The sequence below is a fragment of the Ascaphus truei genome, chromosome 6, assembly GCF_040206685.1.
Source record: "Ascaphus truei isolate aAscTru1 chromosome 6, aAscTru1.hap1, whole genome shotgun sequence".
Taxonomy (NCBI): domain Eukaryota; kingdom Metazoa; phylum Chordata; class Amphibia; order Anura; family Ascaphidae; genus Ascaphus; species Ascaphus truei.
Window position 1 is genome coordinate 35,146,653 of NC_134488.1, and position 23,055 is coordinate 35,169,707.

The following is a 23,055-nucleotide window of genomic DNA, read 5'->3' on the forward strand; positions in this document are numbered from 1 at the left end:
GTGCATCTTAATCCAGGCTGTGCTCAAAGCTGTGAAATGCAGCAAGCTTAAGCATATAGGGGACCACGTTAAATGGTTTTGAAGCAAAAAGTGGCACTGTGTGCTCATTTGCATGTCATTTCCCAGAATCCCTTGCTGCAGTGGAAGTGCTGGGTGATAACGGTGAAAGGCGGGGTTGCAGACCTGTCTAAGACATGCAAATGAGCATACAGTAATATTTCCATTTTATATATATGTACTGTATGTATATATGTATATATCGACACAAAAAGAAAGAAAGACCACAATAAGCACTCAGAATGATCAACTATATAAACAAATGAATTTATTAAACCAATATGCAAAGAATATAATAGAAAAAAATATAATAAAAAGACAGATTTAAGATCACGCTGGAACCTCAAAGAAACCTCAAATAATCAAATGCAATAAATTGCTAGCACTTGCTCTCATAAGCCTCACTAATGAGAAGGTCTAAATCCTAAATATAGTGCTATAAAAGCACAAAGACACAGCAAATGGAATGATACAGAAAATCAGTATACTGTTGACAAACAGTGGGAGCTGATATATTCCCACTGAAGGGCATGACCGGCAGGTCAAATAGACAGGGCTATAGCACTATAAATAAAGCACTTGGTGTCACAGAACGACCCCTGCAGCAAACGATTGCCCAGAAGTACTGAGATTAAATACTCAGATTAGGGGAGACAGGAGTTCAAAGGTGTAGAACAGATCACTATGGTCAAATATGATAGAACCAGAGACACAGTATCTATCAATGTAGCTGAGGGGGAAAAAATAAATAAATAAATATATATATATATATATATATATATATATTTACACATACACACTTAGTTAAGTTATGGTGGCTAAAAAAAGTGACAAAACCCCTCCACAGCAAAGCATATAGCAAATGGAAATATTACTGTATGCTCATTTGCATGTCTTAGACAGGTCTGCAACCCTGCCTTTCACCATTATCAACCATCACTTTCCCTGCAACAAGGGATTTTGGGAAATTACATGCAAATATGAGCACACAGTGTCACCTTTTGCTTCAAAACCATTCAACATGGTTCCCCAATAGGGTTAAGCTTGCTGCATGGACATATATACATACATACATACAGGAAGGCCCAACTAGTACAGCGGGTTCCGTTCTGAGGACCCGCCGTAAAGCGAAAATCGCCGGAAAGTGGAACCGGCGATTTTCGTTAGGTGCGCATGCGCAGACCGGCAATGTGCTGTTCTGCGCATGCACGACGAAAGGAAAACCCTCCATTCCGCGCATGCACGACCCCGAACCGGCCCGTTCTGCGCATGCGCAGACATGGCGGCAACATGGTGGCCCCCTTCTCAGCACCGGCGCATCGGCGGATCGGCGAAAAGCGGAGCGCCGAGAAGCGGGGCTCTGCTGTATATATTGAATGAATTATATCGTGTATATATTGTTGCTTTGATTATTGTTGTGATATCATATTAATCTCATAATTACTTTCTCTTTCTTTAGGAGCTGTGACATGTTACGGTAAGTGTTTCTTGTCCTGCGCTGATAAGGCGCCATCATAATCAGCAGCGCAGTACAATGGGGCAGAAGGCAGCGTCGCATTGATCAGGAACTATAAGCTTATAAAAACTATTCACATTAATACATGTGTTAGTCACTTCATTGGGTAACGACTAGAAAAATAATTCAAATACAATATTAATGTAAACTATTTGCAGGCAACAATAAATATGTCCACCTCAGAAAATCTTCTTATAGCAGTTTTGTAACTTTTCCCTCGTTGCTGCATCCTAGGAATCGGATGAGCGTTATCTCCTCTGCTTTATGGCAGCTCTAGTAATCTGGTATAGATGGCGGCTCCCTGATACTTGGGGCTATGCTGTGAGGAACATGGATTGCATTTCGATATATGGAATAATAATCTTACATAGTTACATAGTTACATAGTAGAGGAGGTTGAAAAAAGACGTACATCCATCAAGTTCAACCTATGCTAAATTTAGACAACAGATACTTTATTCTATATCTATACTTACTTATTGATCCAGAGGAAGGCAAACAAAAAACCCCATTAAGGGGAAAAATTAATTCCTTCCTGACTCCAAGAATTGGCAATCGGATTAATCCCTGGATCAACATACTTCCCATGTATACTTATTTGGTATACCTTTCCTATCTAAAAAGATGTCCAATCTTTTTTTGAACAAATCTATTGTATCTGCCATCACAGTCTCCATGGGTAATGAATTCCACATTTTAACTGCCCTTGCTGTAAAGAACCCTTTCCTTTGTTGCTGGTGAAATTTCCTTTCCTCCAACCTTAAGGGATGGCCCCGAGTCCTTTGTACTGCCCATGGGATGAACAGTTCTTTTGAAAGCTCCTTGTATTGTCCCTGAATATATATTTAGACGCCTCTTTTCTAATGTAAATAAATCTAATTTAGCTAGCCTCTCCTCATAAGTTAGAATGTCCATCCCCTTTATTAATTTGGTGGCTCTTCTCTGCACTCTCTCTAGTTCCATAATGTCTTTTCTTAGGATTGGTGCCCAAAATTGTACTCCATATTCAAGGTCTGGTCTTACTAATGCTTTGTAAAGGGGCATAATTATGTTTACTTCCCTTCCATCCATTGCCCGTTTGATGCAAGATAAGATCGTGTTTGCCTTTGCAGCTACTGCATGACATTGGGCACTATTGCTAAGCCTGCTGTCTACAAGCACTCCTAAATCCTTCTCCATCAAGGATTCCCCCAATATATCTCCATTTAATTTGTAAGTCGCCTTTTTATTCTTGCATCCCAAATGCATAACCTTACATTTATCTGTATTAAACCTCATTTGCCATTTACCTGCCCACGTTTCCAGTCTCTCCAAGTCCTTCTGAAGAGAAATTACATCCTGCTTTGATTCAATTACCTTACACAATTTTGTATCATCAGCAAAGATGGAGACTTTGCTCTTGATCCCAACCTCAAGGTCATTAATAAACAAGTTAAAAAGCAGGGGTCCCAGTACCGATCCTTGAGGTACTCCACTCACGACTTTAGCCCAACCTGAAAAAGTTCAATTTATGACAACCCTCTGTTGTCTGTCCTTTAACCAGTTTTCAATCCAAGTGCATATATTATTACTGAGTCCAATTTTCTTTATTTTGTACACCAACCTCTTGTGTGAAACCGTATCAAAAGCCTTTGCAAAATCTAAGTAGACCACATCAACTGCATTACCCTGGTCTAAATCGCACAGAGAAATATTAGGGACATTGGGTGCTGTGCATTTCTCTGCAGCTGTCACTGACGACCCCCCCCCAAGCTTCTCTCTGCAGCTGGCACTGCCCCCCCCCTTTTGCTTCTCTCGGTAGGTGGCACTGCCCCCCCCTTGCTTCTCCCTGTAGGTGGCACTGCCCCCCCCCCCGCCTCCTGTGCTTCTCTCTACAGCTGGCACTGACCCACGCCTCTGCTTCTCTCTGCAGCTGGCACTGATTCCCCCCCCCTTCTGTCTTCCCTCTGCAGCTGGCACTGATTCCCCCCCCTTCTGTCTTCCCTCTGCAGCTGGTACTGATTCCCCCCCCCCTTTCCTGTGCTTCCCTCTGCAACTGGTACTGATTCCCCCCTCCTCCCCCCCTCCTGTGCTTCCCTCTGCAGCTGGCACTGATTTCCCCCCCCCCCCTCCCTCTTGTGATTCCCTCTGCAGCTGGTACTGATTCCCCCCTCCTCCCCCCTCCTGTGCTTCCCTCTGCAGCTGGCACTGATTCCCCCCCCCCCTCCCTCCTGTGATTCCCTCTGCAGCTGGTACGGATTCCCCCCTCCTCCCCCCTCCTGTGCTTCCCTCTGCAGCTGGTACTGATTCCCCCCTCCTCCCCCCTCCTGTGCTTCCCTCTGCAGCTGGTACTGATTCCCCCCTCCTCCCCCCCTCCTGTGCTTCCCTCTGCAGCTGGTACTGATTCCCCCCTCCTCCCCCCCTCCTGTGCTTCCCTCTGCAGCTGGTACTGATTCCCCCCTCCTCCCCCCTCCTTTGCTTCCCTCTGCAGCTGGCCATGATCCTCCTCTCTGCAGCTCCATATCCTGCGGTGGCGGATGCGCACCTGATAATGGATGTAATTGCATTGATGACGTCACAACCTGTATCCCCACCACACATTGTTCGGCAAATGACAGTACTTGTTGCCCTACCGGATTGTTCTGGTCCCCATCTGACTCCTGTTGCTCAAGTAGGTTGTGAGGGGGGGTGTGGGCATGTGTGAGAGGCAGAGGGTGAAGGGGAGACAGGACGTGTGAGGGGCAGATGGTGTGCGGAGGAGGTGACATGTGTGAGAGGGAGGGGGTGGGGGGGACATCTGTGAGGGGCAGAGGGGGTGGGAACGGGGTGACGTGTGATGGGCAGAGGGTGTAGGATGACAACATGTGTTAGTGGAAGAGGGTGTAGGGGACACAGGACGTGTGAGGGGCAGATGGCGTGCGGAGGAGGGGACATGTTTGAGGGGGAGGGGGTGACATGTGAGGGGCATAGGGTGTGGGGAGGGGTGACATGTGCGACGGGCAGAGGGTGTGGGAAGGGGAGACGTGTGAGGGGCAGAGGGTGTGGGGAGGGGACATGTGTGAGGGGCAGAGGGTGTTGGGAGGGGGTGACATGAGGGGAGACGTGTGCGGGGCAGAGGGTGTGGGGAGGGAGGACATGTGTGAGGGGAGGGGGTGACATGAGGGGAGACGTGTGTGGGGGAGAGGGTGTGGGGAGGGGGGGGGGACATGTGTGAGGGGCAGAGGGTGTGGGCCCTGGGGATTGCAGTTTGCAGGAACCTAGCAGCCCTGCGAGCAGGAGAAAGTGCGGATACTCCCAGATGGGAGACAATTTGGGGGTCAGTGGGTGTTGGTGTGTGGCGGCACTATCGCAGTTTAATGAATAACCCCCTTTGTGTCTGTTACAGCCGAGTTGAATTGTGCCCCCGCGTGTCTGAGTGATGAGGTTTGTGGTAATGTCGCAGGCATCGCGACCTGTCAGTGTAACACCACCACCTACGCAGGCAAAAGTAAGTCTTCTGTCCTGAACAAGTCACTTAGACCTGGAGACACTGGCAATGTCTGGTTTCCCGGAGTAAGACTGGTACCAATGTGATGAAGATGGGGATTTGGGCTCCTTAACATTTCCATGCACCAGAGGCCCAATGCTCTGCAATGTGCTGCAGGTCTCACACTTCAGATCAATGTACTTATCTCAGTGCTGTTGTGAACACAATTTGTCACACATTACAGTTCCCATTACGAATGTTCATGCACTAGTAGCGAAACCACTTCAACATAACCACTGACTGTCAGAAGTGAGGAGGTAGAAGAGAGAATCTGCACATCTTTACCACGATCTCAACTCTCCAGGAGCCCTGTTTAGTAAAGATTTAGTTACAGTCCTGTTATATCATGTTAACTAACACATAGACAATACTGGGTAAAACTTTAGCTGTGGAGGGAGAAAACAGGAGTCCAGAGATGATCCATTATCCAGGACCGACAAAGAAAGTAACTCTATAATTGTTACAAATCTCACACGAGTTCTACTGACTCAGGCGTCTTCACACTTTAGCACCAACAAGGACTTGAGCTGTGAGCATATGAACCCAGCTTCACCAAGTCCAGAGAGTTATGGGGTTCCCAAGTGCTCGCAGATTGACTGATGAAATCCTTGTTCTTTTTAGACCGGTCTGCCCTGGTGCCATTAGTAAAATGCGAGGCCGATACAATGACCGTCTCCCTCAGTAAGTGTCACCTGGAATACATTGGATATGATACCAAAAGCTTCAAGCTGAATGACAACTCTGATTCTTGCACTATCACCTATAGTGAAGTTATCAACAACCAGCGTGTGCAGAGCATTCAGGCCATACCACGGACAGGATGGTGCGGGAATGTGGTGACGGTAAGTACTGCTTCCTCTCCTTGTTTGCAGAGAGGATGAAATTACTCAAAAGTGATTGTTCCCTCGGTCCTGTCACTTTATATTGACACAGCCACTGGTTGCTTTTTGTGATAATTATCAGTTCCTCTCTCGTGAGACTGTCACCCTCTGCCATATATAGCCAGAGTCTCTCACTGTTCTGTGGGGTTGTGTCTATTTGTTTTATTCCTCCATGTGAGCCTACAAGTCTCTCTTTTTTCCAGATGGATTCTTCCAAAGTGAATTATATAAACAGCCTTCACATCGGCGTTCAGAACAAAAGCATCATCACTGCCAATCCCCTCAACCTCACCTTCTCCTGTGGATACAATCTGACCATGCAGACCAGCCTGGCCGCGGCTTTTAGACCTTTGCTAAGGTGAGGACAGAACATGAAACACAGACAGAGCTCAGTGCACATCCAGTGAAACCTATACACGGTACAGTGCCTAAATATATATGTATAGACATCTATTAAATAAAATGCTCTTTTAGTTTAACATTTTGGCCAAAGTGTTGTAAGCCCCTGAGCCACTACACGACAGACCACATCTCAAGGGTCTCTAACACTAATATAAATTCTTAATAACCTGTGCATTACCAGGAAGAATGATTTATAATAAATCTGTCAAACTTAGTTGTATAGTTCTAAGTCTGATTGAAGCTTTTATTAACCTGTACATTACCAGGAAAAGCACTCTGTATTAGATTTGTCACAATCACACTGCAAGCAAACAAGTTCCCCTGAGAGTGTGAGATGCTATGGAGTGAGCTTTTAACCATTTAAATGTGGGAGGGGGTGAGTTTCAACAAGATAGGAAGAGCCACCTTCCAATCAGCTAAGACCAGCTGAACAAGATTTGTAAAACATACAGGACACCTGCAAACTCATATTGAACGCCCAAAATAACCACAACATATATATAAGCAGTGTTCGACAAACCTATACATTTGCACGCCCTGGGCGAGTGGATTTAACATCGTGGCGAGCTCCTATTGGCCCAAGCAGCACACGTGTGGTACTAGGTGGCGAGTAGATTTTTTTGTTCGGTGAGTAGATTTTTTGGTGATTTGTTGACCACTGTATATAAGCATATAGGTGTCACTGAGGAGTGCTTCTGAGCATGGCGATATATATTTAAAACCAGAGACAGAAACCCCTCCCACATTTAAATGGTTAAAAGCTCACTCCATAGCATCTCTCACTCTCAGGGGAACTTGCTTGCTTGCAGTATGATTGTGACAATTCTAATACAGAGTGCTTTTCCTGGTAATGTACAGGTTAATAAAAGCTTCAATCAGACTTAGAACTATGCAACTAATTTTGACAGATTTATTATAAATCATTCTTCCTGGTAATGCACAGGTTATTAAGAATTTATATTAGTGTTATGGACCCTTGAGATGTGGTCTGCCGTGTAGTGGCTCAGGGGCTTACAACACTTTGGCCAAAATGTTAAACTAAAAGGCCATTTTATTTAATAGATATCTATACATATATATTAAGGCACTGTACAGTGTATAGGTTTCACTGGATGTGCACTGAGCTCTGTCTGTGTTTCATGTCTGTCTCTGGTTTTAAATATATATCGCCATGCTCAGTAGGACTCCTCTGTGACACCTATATGCTTATATATATGTTGTGGTTATTTTGGGGGTTCAATATGAGCTTGCAGGTGTCCTGTATGTTTTACATAAGGTGAGAACAGACAGATTCAGAAAGTGCAGTGGAAAAAAGCAAAGATATCAGAGGGAGGAAAACTAGAAAGCTAAGAAGGGCAGAACGTATGCTACACAGCAATGAGAGATGAGCAGAGAGGGAGTGCAGGGTTTTGGGTGTTTTATATTTTTTGAAGATACACTTAATAGAAATCTTTAGATATTTTTATTTAACAAACTATTTGTTTCTCACAGCACCGTCAATCTCACAGCAAGCGGAGAGGGTTCAGCTCTCACCACCATGGCTGCTTATTGGGATCAAACATATTCCAGACCAATACAAAGTAGCGAAGACGTACTAGTTGGATCAGACGTCTTCCTTGGCTTGTTTTCTAAAGCTGTGGATGGAGACAAATTTGCCCTGAGGGTGGAGAAATGCTTTGCCACTCCTGATGGCGACGATAACAATGTCAACAAAGTGCCACTAGTGAGCGGAGGGTAAGTCTGATCTGTCTTCTGGATGAGTGGATCACTGCATTAATCTGCCCACTTGTATCATTTGGTCTTTATTTTTATATTAGAGACCTGTTTACAATATTGGAAACATTGCATATTCTGTAAAATCGCTACACTGCCCTGCTATAATCCATTAATTTCTGGGATATGAGGCAGGAATTTACACACTGAGCTGCTCTCTTCTGGTTTTGATACTTTGAGTCTTTTCGTGTTCATGTCACATAGAAGTGTATTTTTATTCACAGCTGTCCAGCCAACCAGGGGGTTTCCACAGAGGTTCAACAGAACGGGGCGGCTCTGGAGGCCAGAATCAAATTCAGCTCATTCGCATTTCAAGGTCAAACCCAAGTGTTCATCAGCTGTGAGGTGCGGTTGTGTGACAAGAATGGAACCTGCAATGGGGTAAGTAAGGAGGGGTAACTACTTTATTGCCCGGTCATCGATAGAGGCTGGATACTATGTGACACCTCATGTCATCGCACCATGTAATCAGAGGGTGCTTTAAATTAGGGAGGAGATAGATCAGAACATGACATGCGGTCTGTCCTTCCCTAACAGTGCAACTTGGGCCGGGCAGCAAGAGACGCCGGGGACACACTACAGATTGCGGTGAATTTAAGAGGTAACTACCTGTCCTGACAGCCTGAGCCTGTGTCACTGCAGGTTCTCTGCTCCCCTCGCTGCTACATGTCATTATTACAGGGAATTCTCTCTTCCTGTGTCTGCCTCACTTTCTTTTGTTCTCTTACCCTCTTCTGCACTCTTATTTCTATCGACTCATCCTAGTATTATTACCACCCAGTCACTTCATAATAATGGTGTAAATTAATGAGATATTTAACATTTCCTTCCAGATGATAACAGTTACAGCAGCTCTGGATCCCACACAGGTAAGACCATTCCCAGTATGTCCCAGTCACAGAGACGCTCCTAGGAGCCTTTTTACTGTTTTCTCACACGTCACATCTCTGCCAGTATAAAATATTGAATAGAATACATCCTGTTAATGCCCAGTCACCTAATGGTGAAGGAGGAAAGAGAGCAGTAGGTTCACAGCAAAGCATTATGGGAGATACACCAGCTTGCTCAGCATCCTAAAATGATGCAGTACAAGGCTTACAGAAAGTTTTACTTGTGCATTTGATGTCCCCCTTAACTAGCCCTATGCAGAACAGGCATCACGGGTCAGGAGTGAGGGCTGCTCCCCATGAACAGGTTGAATAAATGACAGACATACTCTTACATACCCCCATAATAAAAAAGAAACATGGTCCTTAATGAGTTCCATTTGTGGCATTGTGAACAGTCAGTGCTCACAAGAAAAAAATTTATAGTTACACTACCAAGTGATAGCATCGCACTACTCAACGGAAAACATCCCAGTAAGCCGGTGAGATGGAGGCCTCGTATTAGTGAGATCTCAGAGACTGATGAGAAATAGTAATGTAAATAAAGCAATGAATTATGTGCAAACGATGCAGAAACAAGAGCTTAAAAATTAGATTCAGTGTAGAAAAGCCATGGACATAACCAGAGGTACACAACCTCCTCTCATTATCCCATATAATCACTGTGTATATTCAGTGATGTATCCTATTTTATAACATATAATCAATGTGCCTCCATACAACAATATAACCTCCTCTCTCCCTCTGTAGCCGTATCCTGGGCTGTGCTGGCCGCCTCCCTGCTCGGACCTCTGTGCACTAAACTCTTCTGAGGAAAGTTGACCATGTGCAAAACATGGATTTTCTAAATTCAGTCCAGCTACTTTAAGGGACTGTCCTTGTGATTTGTTTGAATTTGAAAGGTATACCATTAGGGATGAGGGGGATTCTTGGTATGAACATGTCTTCTCTCTTAGCACAGCCTGTTAAGATAGTGGCATTGATGAAATCAGGCAAAAAATGTTTCACTATTAGTCGAATTCCATTACATAGTCCTGGAGAATCTACATTTCACAGAAATGAGCCAATTTTAAGCATCAACGTATGTGGTGGCATCCCCGATGGTTCGAAAGAGTTAAGAAACACAGTGGGATATTAAACTGCTTCATTTATATCCATGACCGTGTCGGAGTGACTTGTATGTTCTAGATTCTCCAGCCAATTTTTGTTGTATTTGGATGTTGATTTCATTGACACAATTGTTTTTTTGGAGCAAGAATTGCACGTTCACCAAGCCGTTTGTATTTTTTTTTTTTAATTCATTTGTATGTTTGGAAAAACGTTGTCTTTTAATAAACCTATCTCATTTACGATGTTGCAAAAGTGTTTTTGGAAAACCGAAGAGTCTAATGTGTCGTTCAACTGGAAGTTTTCCTTCACCAAAATCAAGTCGCCGTTGAGCTAATCTGTCAACTGTGCAGCGAGATGTGGCTCTCTCTGCGCAGCTCGTACAGAGTGTGGCCAGATCGCATGGGGGGAGACCTTTGAGAGAGACTGAGATCTTATCGCTGCTGTCCCGAGCGGTATTGGCATTTCCCTACCTCACGGTTTAGATGGTGTCAGATTCTTTCTGAATACCGTGATAAGACAAATGACAAACCGTTCGGTGGGGACATGCCACATCGTTCGAGGTAGCAGCAGTCATCGAAGCTACTAGAATAAGCCCCCTTGTATTTTAATAAATCTATCATCTACAATGTTGCAAATGTTTTCTGTAAAACTGATGAGTCCAATGAGTTGATCAACTGGAAGTTTTCCTTTGACAGGATCAAGTCGCTGTTGAGCTAATCTGTCAGCAGAATCATCACCTTGTAAATGAACTCGCATGTTTATTGGAAGCTTTAATTTAGTGATTGTAACATTCCACCAGAGATATGGATTTTTTAAACATGCTTTTAGCTCATCAGTCACTGTTCCCTTTGGTACAATAGGGAGCATTTGGCGAAAATTCCCTGCTAAAACAACAACAGCTCCACCCATAGTAATTTCATTGCCTCTGAGGTCCTGAAGTGTTCGATCGAGATCCTCTAATGCTGCGTGTTTGTGGGACATTGTACTCCCGTCCAAAACAATGACCTCACACTCAGTCTTGTTCCTGTATTTTTGGTAATGTTGCAAATTTGATTTTCAGAGTGACCAAGATTAAGTGGTAGCTTGAGGGTTGTGTGATGTCACGTGATGTCAACAGTTATATCATTGCTGATCATATTTGCAAATTGTATACAAACATAGAAAAAAACCTGCTCCTTGATTTCAGGAACCAACATACAAAATGTGGTTACGATATATTAAGAGGTGACCAAATGCATAGCCAACAGACAACTTTCCATAATATGTAGTAGAAAAACTGTATATACAGTTGGGTGAAAAAGAATGTATACCCTCTTTGAATTCCATGGTTTTATATATCAGGACATAATAACAATCATCTGTTCCTTAGCAGGTCTAAAATTTAGGTAAATACAACCTCGGGTGAACAACAACACATGATATATTACACCGTGTCATGATTTATTTAACAAAAATAAAGCCAAAATGGAGAAGCCTAATTAGTATTAGTATGAGGACTCAGTAGAGCAGTGACACTAATCACATAGGACACAACTGTGACCCCTTTTAACGGATGCTTGCCACAAACCGGACAGGACGGCGAGGCCCAGGTGGGGATTTGGAAACACCAACCTAGAGACGCGAGGTCGAGTCCAGTGTGCAGGTTCGTAGTCGTGGATTTGCCGGGTCAGGGTAGGAGAATGTAGAATCGTTGAAGGCAAGCCGTGGTCGAGAATTGGAGAGGGCAGGGTAGGCGCCATGGGAGTGGTGAGAGGAGGTGCCATGGGACTGGTCAGTGTAGGCGGGTGGGAGTGGTGGGAGGAGCTGTGGTGGGAGTGGTGAAAGGTGTGCTGGGAGTGATGTGAGGAGGAGTGGTGAGAGGAGGCGTGCAAAAGTGGTGAGACAAGGTGTGGTAGGACTGGTGGTGTGGTGGTAGTGATCAGAGGCTGAGTGGTGGGAGTGGTGAGAGGAGGCATGGTAGGGGAGTGGTGAGAGGTGTGAGAGGAGGCATGGTGGGAGTGGTGAGAGGAGGCATGGTAGGGGAGTGGTGAGAGGAGGCATGGTAGGGGAGTGGTGAGAGGAGGCATGGTACTGGAGTGGTGAGAGGTATGAGAGGAGGCGTGGTGGGAGTGGTGAGAGGAGGCATGGTAGCGGAGTGGTGAGAGGAGGCATGGTAGGGGAGTGGTGAGAGGAGGCATGGTAGGGGAGTGGTGAGAGGTGTGAGAGGAGGCGTGGTGGGAGTGGTGAGAGGAGGCATGGTAGGGGAGTGGTGAGAGGAGGCATGGTAGGGGAGTGGTGAGAGGTGTGAGAGGAGGCGTGGTGGGAGTGGTGAGGAGACGTGGTGCTAGTGGTGAGAAGAGGTGCGGTGGAAGTGGTGAGAGAAGGTGTGGTGGGAGTGAAAAGGAGGAGGGAAAAGGAGGAGAGGGCAGATAAGTGATCAGGTGTTCAGGGCTCACACCCAACCCATAGAGAGACACCTGAAGTCAGTGCTGTAGGTGAAGAGAAGCAGAGAATAAGAAATGTGAAATTCTCTGATGAAGAAAATCTAGTGAAGAAAATTATAGAGGTTTATAAGGCACTTAATGCATAGAGACCTCTATGGCCATAAAGAACCTGCACTGTTGCAGTATTGCTTGGTCTGTAAACAGCATAGGGGTCTTTCCAAGAGATCTCCAGCACGGCAAGAATCACTTTTTGGATATTAAATGAAAAGTCAAGGCTTCACGGTCGTGCCAACCCCAACATAGGGGAAGAACGACTGTGCGATCACTCATTTAAACTCTTGCTATATACCGATGATATTTTAATCTCACCGATCAGACCTCTCACAAATTATCTGGATTTAAAATAATCAACAATAAATCAGAGGCATTGAACATCAACATGAATCTTACACAGATGCTAAATTGATTTCAAGTGGGGCATGCATACTTTAAAATACCTCGGGATCTTCATAACCAACAGCTATGTAGCCGTGTATGAGTGTAATTCGATCTAAGACATTTGGTTGCATCCATTTATCCGCGACCAAATGGCCGCCACCACTTTGCCGCGACTCACCCCGCAGCCGAAACTTCACTGCTAAGGTAAGTGCCCAAACACCCTACCTTAAGTACTTACCCTAAAACCCTCTACCCTAAACAGTAATAAAACTTACCTTAGAAGTGGCCGGCTGCGAGAATTTCAGTGGTGGATCGGCTGCGGCAGAGGATCCATCTGCGGCAAAGCGGCGGTGCCCATCTGGTCGCGGCGAAACGGCCCGTGACCAAATGTCCCATTCCGAGTGTAATTACCCCCCTTTACTAAAGACTTTTACAAGTGACCTTTCTCAATGGTCCAATTTTCCAAGGATTGGAAAAATTCACTCGGTAAAAATGAACCTTTTGCTGAGGATATTATACCTGTTTCAAAACCCTCCCAATTCCGGTCCCTCAGGGAGGTACACAATGATCTGCAGTCCTATATTACAAAACCCACAGGATCGATTCTCAGCCAGCCTTGCGAGGCTCGTGATTTGGTCCTCCCCTGCTTGAGCTCATATTTGTCAGGGTCTTCCTGACGTCCTTGTCTGCCGTACCTATGCACCTCCACGGGAGTGCTGCTGAATCCTGTCGTTGCTGAGATCCCCTTCTATGGTTCCTCCCACTCTGTAATCCAATGCTTTCCAACCTTTTTTTGGTTAATGAACTACATGTAAAATTTTGAGGAACCCCAACTCTCTCTAATACCATGTATGAGATCAAATGCATTGTAAATTCTTCTGTATTTGGTACAATTTTAAAACGACCTGAAAATTACAGGGAACCTGTAAGAGGACATGTGCAGAAGTACGCAATGGAGACTGTTTTATGGTGAAATTAAAATAAGGCTTTATTGCGCCTGTCCCTTTAAACACAGCAAACATGTGAAAATCTGCAAACAAAATCTGCTCCACTTCGGAGTATATTTACACTTGTAGTCCAGCCCTCTTTAACTGCGTCATTAGCCCAGTGATTCACCAGCCCAAATCATAGAGACATTTACTGCACCGACACACTTTATTCGAGCAAATACCCGGTATGTACCTGGCAGATACCTGGAATGCGCCGCTCCTCACCTCTGACAAGCCCCGTTGCATTTGCCTTCCCAGCCTGGGTTCATGCCTGGCTGATGGGCGGCTGATCTGTTAAATGATAATGATTAGGATTTAATAGGCTGCAATGCTTCGCGTGTCTACCAGATGGCATAAATTCATGAATTGTAATGCAGTATATATATATGTACTGTGCAGTATTGCAGCAAACGGGAATAAAATGCTTCAATCCCTGCCGGAAAATAACTCAATGCACTCGGGCAGAAAACAGTCACAAACCTCAATACACCCGGGTATACCCGTATTCGTGGGACTAGCCGAGCTCGAATAAAGTGTGTCGCCAGTGTATATATATATATATATATATATATATATATAGAGCGAGAGATATAGATAACAGTTTTATATGAAAAGTCTTATCTGTCTCTTGTAGTTGTAGGGGGGAGGCTTCTCTGTTCTCCTGGTGTCCACACCCTTGTGTGATAAGGCAATGTCAGGATCCAGGTTTAGAATTATTGTCCCCTTTGTCTTGTTGTCAAGACATCTGTTCGTGTGCAGTGTTTCCTTGGGCAGCCACACGTGTGAGACTAAGGAATTCTCTGCTCTTTCTGCTTCCTGGGTCAGCTCACGTGTGAGATCATGAAGAATCTCCCTTCCTGTCTCAGAGGCAGGCTTTTTTTTATACCTGTAATCAGCCAGGTGGTGTTGGTTAATTGTCTACCAGCAGTTAACCATCACACTGCTGGATTAGAGGCACATTTTTGAACAGGGATAAGTCCCCTGTTACAGAACCCATTAGGGATGCCCAGGGAACCCAAAGGTTCCTAGGTCCCTGGTTGAAAAACATAGCTGTAATCTAATCCTTTCTGGCTGCCTTTATAAACTTTTTGTTCCTACAGCCAGATGCCTGTTTATACTGGTTCCTCCAGCACGTGCTTGGTCCCTGCTGTCCCCTTGTCCTAGTCCTGTTCCTGAGCCCCAGTACTGTTCCTGTGTTCCCGTCCTGTTCCTGCCTCCACGCTGCCAACCTCTGCCAATGACCCGACTACGATACATTGCCGCCTGCTTTTGACTTCTGCCTGTGATCCGACTACGATACCTTGCCGCCTTGTCCTTGACCCCTGCCTGTGACCCTGACTACACCTTCGCTCACTGCCTGCTGTTCCGGCCACTGTGATTCATTCCTTCCGTAGATCTCCCCTTGACAATATTATAGAGCAGTCCAAGCTGGGCATCTTGTAGTGTGGCTGAGGAAGTGGGTAGCGCTAGAGGTAACTCTCCTTTGTCCTTTTGACATTAATTTGGTGCTTTGGCTTCTGGTTCCTCCCTGTGGCACCTCTCACCTACCTCGAAGGTCTGTGTGTGTGGCAGCAGTGGTCGTCCCGGCAGTGTGGAGGTTTGGAGATCGTGCTGTTCCATCTCTTTGCAGAGGCTCCGGTCTGACTTTCAGGACAGCTGTTCTATGGGTTTTTTCCTTTCAGCTTTGCTGTACAGAGGCGGCACATTTTATTTGAGTGCGGCTAGCTCCGCAAGCCTGGGGATGCCCCGGCATGCTAGCCGCACTCCCTCGGCGTGCCGCGCGTCATCGACGCGCGGTCACGCGTCATTGGGTGCCTGCGCTAACCTGCACGCGCGTCCAGTGCTCCCCGAGGGAGCCCTGGTGTCCCGCGATGTGGGGGACACCGGCGGACCCGGCAGCTCAGGAAGAAAGCCCCGATCGGAGGGCACTCCTCCGTGTCTTCGGCGTGCGCCCGGCACCCTCCGGCGCGCGCCAGGTTACTGCTGTGGCCGAGAACGGGCAAATGCTCGAATAAACTCGGCCGCAGCAGTAAGTAGGATTTTAATTTTACCCCTACCGGATGATAAAGCTTAATTAGCGTTTAATCAGTGTTTTGTTTGTAGACTTTTGTTGTTATTTGAGTTGCACTATGATCTTTTCTTTTTGTCTTTTTTGTTTTTGTTTTACATGTTTATTTGTCCTTCTATGAGACTTCATTGAAGATTCCCCTCAGGATTGCCTGCCATTCGTATTGGACTTTACATTTGGTTGGATTTATATATTTTTACTTTGGAGGCGCCGGTTCTTTGTATCTATCATATTAATTCAGTTGAGATTACATAAAATAATAATAATTATCCATAATAACTTCAAAAGATAGATATCATATTCATATACAGGCATACCCCGGTTTAAGGACACTCACTTTAAGTACACTCGCGAGTAAGGACATATCGCCCAATAGGCAAACAGCAGCTCGCGCATGCGCCTGTCAGCACGTCCTGAACAGCAATACCGGCTCCCTACCTTTACCGAAGCTGTACCGAAGCTGTGCGCAAGCGGGGAGACTAGAGCCTGTCACAAATGTGTTATTTACATCAGTTATGCACGTTTATGACGATTGCAGTACAGTACATGCATCGATAAGTGGGAAAATGGCAGTGCCTCACTTTAAGTACATTTTCGCTTTACATACATGCTCCGGTCCCATTTACGTTAATGCGAGGTATGCCTGTATTAAGTCTTACATTTGACAAATAAACATAACAATACATTTATGTAGCATTCCTCTGGGGCCTACTAAGTAATGTAAGGGGTTAACGGTCTTAATGGTTTAACCGGGTGGGATCACTATGGTATTGCCCCGCCCCATCATGTGATGTAGGATGACAGTGCAGAGGGGATTGCCACTCCCTTGCATGTCTTGTGACTACTGATGTCACCATAGGTGGGTATATATAGCTCCAAAGAACAGATTGCAGAACAAACTCGCTCGAACTGTGGTAGGGGAATAACACTGACCAGCATGTCTGGATTCCTTTCCCAAACTATTCACTTTAGCAATTGGGAGGCAGACTCAGAGAATATATTTTCTCTGACCTGACACACACCAGACACCCCAATATATAAACACACCAAACAATATTTTTTGCGTTTAGACAACATATTTAAACAACAATCACGTTTATGGTGGGAAGTCACCAGCCTTCAAAACTACCCCAGAGGCTAATTCCAAGAGGTTTAGCCATTACAAGAGGTTTAAGAGCTAATTTAAGCCCATCCAATCACATACAGGATGAGGATTTTCTAAATAAATGGGATGCTGTTTTAATTAAATGCTCACGAGAACTAATAGATCTCTTAATAGAACATGTTCTAAAAAAATTGAAAAACAGTCAATATAGAACTAGAAAAACAGAAAGGTGAAATAATTAACTGGAATACCAGAGTTCAGAATATTTGAACAACAACTGGAAAAAAACATTGATAAATATGTGCAGGATTTAAAAGCTAGAAAACAGAGACAATTTCACAGGGATTCTCTAGACTACAAAAGCGGTAAGATCTTTAAACACAATTTCAAAACACCCCAGAGCAACACCATAGGAGACATCAGTGAATCTTCCACTGAGTCTGAGTGTTCAGATTCGGAACAGCCAAATACAAATAGGCGTAACACTAATAAAAAAATATTCCAACACTTAAGAGATAGAGATTTTACGGATGTATGATGCCCCCTCTTCCTCCCACATCCACTTCCTCTTATTTTTTAAAAGAAAATCCTCAATAAATTGAAGAAAACTAGAAGGGGGAAGGGTGGTCTTAAGGGATCCCCCAAAAAGGTGCAGACGAGGGAACTATTGAACAACGAACACCTCACAGAGAATTCGACTAGGGTTATTAATCTTCTGATATAAGCCTAACTAGGGACAAAACTGAGGTCCTGCTTAAGGGACTATCCTTCTCTCCCACTTCTAAATTCACTTCGCACTTCAATCATGAGTGTCTGATTCCCACAATGCCATCTGCGGGTTACGGACATTTCATTGGCTGGGTGACGTCACGTCCGGTGGATATCCGGTATTTCAGTGTCTGGCGCTCAGGTATTGTCACTCTTTGATAAAGCTCGATTGCGAGTGAAACGCGTTAGAGGCGCAGGGGTTCTCTTCCCTCCTCTCAATTTTTAACCATGTCTGAATAAAGGATTTTTTCGTAGCACAGTCCAGCCTTTTTGATCTTTTCCTGCACCGTAGTGCCCGCTGATTCATCTTCCCTCCTGGTATAAGGTGATTTCGTTCCACTTCTAAATTCGATCTATTTGAAAACATCAAAGAACTAAATCTCTTCGCTCAGAAACTGGCATTACATAAATTCTTTAAAATTAAAGACTGAAATACCCTTAGAAATCTGGGATTTCCCAACCTAGATTTCCAAGAGTTGGATACCCTAAAGGTACTGAATTCACTATTAGATGAAAATATTAAAGAACCAGGTCACGGGCCATTTACCTCTTTAAAACCTAACAAACGGTTTACACCGAATTTTGATATCAGTTCTTACATTGCGACTTTCGTCTGTATGGTATCTAAAGACCTTGAAAAACTTGCCACATCCCAGGCTCTGCCCCCGGCAAACTTTAACCACGCCAATTGGAAAGCTCTAAAAGAGCTTCAAAATAACTTTGAAATAACAATAAAACCATCTGACAAAGGTGGCAACATTTTATTGTTAAAAACTGAAGATTATTTTAAAGAGAATTTACAACTCCTTAGTGACACACAATGCTACAAAATGTTAAATAACGATCCAACCTTGACAATTATGAGAGATGTAAATCGTATTCTCAAAGAAGGCTTTGAGGCGAAGGTAATAGATGATAATGAACTAAAATTCATGACGGTAACCAACCCCACCGTAGCTCCTTCTATACGATTCCCAAGGTACATAAATCCTACTAAACCTCTGGGTTGCACAATTGTTTTGGGGAATGGTAACCTGAGTGAAAAAGTAAGCGTATACATCGATAGGGTATTAAAAGAATTATCGTCATACGGGAGACACTAAGGATGTCTTGTGGGCATTACCCTCGAGGAGAACACCCTTTAACAACCTTTTTGTGTGTCTCGATGTGGAATCCGTTTATACAAGCATTTCAAATACTAAAGGCCTAAAGTTGGTCTAGAAGTCTAGACCATCGCAAACATAATAGCTTCAAAATCTGCTCGGCATGGGGACGTCAATGCGTGATGACGTCAGTTCTGTAGCCGCCTCCCACCTGACGTACGTTTCGCTGGGGCGCTTTATCAAAGGTGGTGAAGTGAGGAACTACAAGCATAGTATATATAGTGTATTAAGTACCAGCTAATGCAGGGCAGCTGAGTCTAACCAATTCCTTCTATTACAGGAGGACTGTAGCTGTCGCGGTGCTGAGGAATTGATCAAAGAAGAGCCAATTGAAATAATAAAGTGTAGACTAAGTAAACAAACTGAGTGTGGTATTCATTTGTTCAAGAGCTGAGAGTAGTGGTATACCTAGAGACACATGATATTAATACGCTGTGCTGTTGATGCCAAAACCTATTTAGAATGGATGTTTTAAGTCAATGATGGTCAGGAATGTGATGCTGACAGTCTATATGAAGGGAGAGAATAGGAAACCCTCATTTATCCCTCTGGGTGCCAAAGTACCCAGTACATAAATCCATTTGGATTCTTTTTGTAAGATTAAACGGTTCCAATCACCCCCTCTTGGGCTAGGGGGGACGCTCTCAATCCCTGTGAAGTGAAGGTTGGTAATGTCACCGCCATGTACCTGATGTATATGGTTGGCGAGGGGGGTATCTAAATGATTCCGTATAGCCCCCAGGTGTTCCAAAATACGCTGGCGGAATTCACGGATGGTCTTGCCAACATATTTTTTGGTGCATTGACAAGTGACCTGGTAGATGACTCCCTTTGTCCGGCAGTTAATAAACTGCCTGACTTTGAAACTTTTTGTATTGTTCCAATTAAAGAAGTTTTTAGAGAGGGACAGATGTGTACAGGCCTTGCATCCTTGGCATTTAAAGTTCCCCACTGATCTATTAGTTAGCCATGTTGATGTTGTTAATGGTCTCAGATGGCTATGGACCAACTGGTCTTTGAGATTGGGTGCCCGCCTGCTGACCAGAGTTCGGTGTAGTTCGCAGGACATCATTAAGATCTGAGACCATTAACAACATCAACATGGCTAACTAATAGATCAGTGGGGAACTTTAAATGCCAAGGATGCAAGGCCTGTACACATCTGTCCCTCTCTAAAAACTTCTTTAATTGGAACAATACAAAAAGTTTCAAAGTCAGGCAGTTTATTAACTGCCGGACAAAGGGAGTCATCTACCAGGTCACTTGTCAATGCACCAAAAAATATGTTGGCAAGACCATCCGTGAATTCCGCCAGCGTATTTTGGAACACCTGGGGGCTATACGGAATCATTTAGATACCCCCCTCGCCAACCATATACATCAGGTACATGGCGGTGACATTACCAACCTTCACTTCACAGGGATTGAGAGCGTCCCCCCTAGCCCAAGAGGGGGTGATTGGAACCGTTTAATCTTACAAAAAGAATCCAAATGGATTTATGTACTGGGTACTTTGGCACCCAGAGGGATAAATGAGGGTTTCCTATTCTCTCCCTTCATATAGACTGTCAGCATCACATTCCTGACCATCATTGACTTAAAACATCCATTCTAAATAGGTTTTGGCATCAACAGCACAGCGTATTAATATCATGTGTCTCTAGGTATACCACTACTCTCAGCTCTTGAACAAATGAATACCACACTCAGTTTGTTTACTTAGTCTACACTTTATTATTTCAATTGGCTCTTCTTTGATCAATTCCTCAGCACCGCGACAGCTACCGTCCTCCTGTAATAGAAGGAATTGGTTAGACTCAGCTGCCCTGCATTAGCTGGTACTTAATACACTATATATACTATGCTTGTAGTTCCTCACTTCACCACCTTTGATAAAGCGCCCCAGCGAAACGTACGTCAGGTGGGAGGCGGCTACAGAACTGACGTCATCACGCATTGACGTCCCCATGCCGAGCAGAGGGTGAGAGGCACTGTATAGTGCCGACACGCGTGTGAAGGGAGACTGGGTCTATATACCAGAGACACCAGGTATGCTATAAGGTATCTTTTGGCAGCAGGATTTTGAGCAGGTAAAACTGCATATGCCAGCGCTACTCCGCGGCATCAACCCTGACGAGGGCTTAATCCAACCAAAAGAGATGCGGTACATATTTAATTACCTTACCTTACCTAGCACGTGTAAACTGTAATTGCTGCTGACTACTTTTGCAGTGCATGTATTTCCTCTCCCCTCGGCTCATTCATGTGTTTGCTCATTATTTTTTCACAGTCTGTTTACCTATTTGCTATAGTGGCACATTTGAATTAGGGGGCCATAACTGGATACGGACTAGATCCATGCCCCAGAGCTGTAAAATACATTTTGTAAGCTCTTGTGCACTTAGTTACTGATAGTTACTGAATGACCAACGTATCTTGTGAGGTATTATTAAGCTAGTTTAAGTGGCACATTTATACTAGGGGGCTATAACTGGATACGGACTAGATCCGTGCCCCAGAGCTAAGCACCACACTTTGTGAGCTCTTGTGCACACTAATATTTAACACATTGCCTACCATATCCATCTTTCTATAGCTAGGTTTGCTTTAACCCTATATTGAGGGTAATCCTCACTATCAGCAACTTTATTTCATTGTGGACCATCAAATTACTATCAGCGAGCTTTCACTCTATTGCTATCCACTGTGCATAGCACATTGATATATACCTTTGCATGGGTAGTTCTCTGTCACCTGTATCTACTTTACAGGCTTTTTAACCTTGTTATTGCTGAACTAGGGGGTTGACTATTCAGTCCTTGATTGTTGATCTCTGCTAATTAGCAGTTAGGTGGACATTCCACCTCTCCCCCTAGATCTCAGTTGCAGTATTTTATGTATTTTTGTCTGTTTTTTGTATTTTGTCACCACAGTCAGTTGCCACTCTTTCAACAATTTTGACATTTATTTTAAATTATACGATTAAAGCATTTTTATTTTAAATCTACCACCAATTCATATTTGCTTACAACGAGTGCTGCCCACAGGGTGTCTTTTGTTTATTTGTTACAATTCTGCTCCTTCCCCTTATTGCACCGTTGTCAATTCTTTTTGATTAGAGGCTGATGCGAGGGTTTCTACCCCTTTCCCCCTTTCCCATTGTTGTATTAAAAAAATGAGGCAGATCTGATGCAAAAAAAGGTTTCTACAACATGGATACAGCAAAAAGCTTCTTAAAAGAGCATACAGAAAAGCCCTGAATACTCTGAGGGAAACACTCCTACACACCACAAGTAATAAAAAAAATACAGGAATAAAACAGCACATGTGTGGGAACATACACTGAAAAATGTAGTGAGATCAGATCAATTGTGAAAAAACATTGGCACACACTATAAAATGACCAAGACCTTACGGGCATCTTCAAACCATAGCCATCCATGGTATGGAGACGAGCTCAAAACATCAAGGATCATCTGGTATGGAGCCATTTCTGTAAAAAACAACAGAATCCGACCAACTAGCTCACCAAACAAACTATTGGCTCATACAGATTTGTCTCCTGCAAGGCATGCAAGTACATGCAAACAAGCAAAAGCTTTACGAATTGGAATAACTCCAAAATGTATGATCAAGAACAGTTTATCAACTGTAAATCCGCAGGTTTCATTTACCTGGCACCACGCCAGTGAGGCCTTAAGTATGTGGGTAAGACCAAAAGACAACTAAGGCAGCGAATTTTGGAGCAGGTTGGCTTTATTCGGAACTCGCTAGATACACCTTTTTCAAAACGTGTATGTGAAGAACACGCAGGGAACACCAAAATGATGTATTTTCAAGGCATCAACCGCCAGATTCCAAGTATTAGGAGAGGCAACTGGGATAAGATGTTGCTCCAAAGCGAAGCAAAATAGATTTTTAATCTGTACACATTATCCCCAAGTGGTCTCAATGAGGGATTTATGATTTC

The 23,055-nt window shown here is 44.2% G+C and overlaps 1 protein-coding gene across 1 annotated transcript; it reads left to right on the top strand.

Annotated features, from left to right (window-relative positions):
- The first annotated feature begins 1,658 nt into the window (after positions 1 to 1,658).
- Positions 1,659 to 8,752, top strand: LOC142498032 (pancreatic secretory granule membrane major glycoprotein GP2-like). Its single transcript, XM_075606541.1, has 8 exons — positions 1,659 to 1,662; positions 4,044 to 4,223; positions 4,938 to 5,039; positions 5,700 to 5,920; positions 6,163 to 6,317; positions 7,853 to 8,095; positions 8,359 to 8,515; positions 8,672 to 8,752. The coding sequence occupies exons 1-8, from the start codon at positions 1,659 to 1,661 to the stop codon at positions 8,750 to 8,752; spliced, it is 1,143 nt and encodes a 380-aa protein (XP_075462656.1).
- Positions 8,753 to 23,055: the final 14,303 nt, after the last annotated feature.

Bases quoted from the DNA above. Each gene is read 5' to 3' on its own strand.
- LOC142498032 (XM_075606541.1), top strand. The intron at 5,040-5,699 runs GTAAGTCTTCTG...TGTTCTTTTTAG, and splicing joins CACCACCTACGCAGGCAAAA to ACCGGTCTGCCCTGGTGCCA. The intron at 8,096-8,358 runs GTAAGTCTGATC...TTTTATTCACAG, and splicing joins GTGCCACTAGTGAGCGGAGG to CTGTCCAGCCAACCAGGGGG.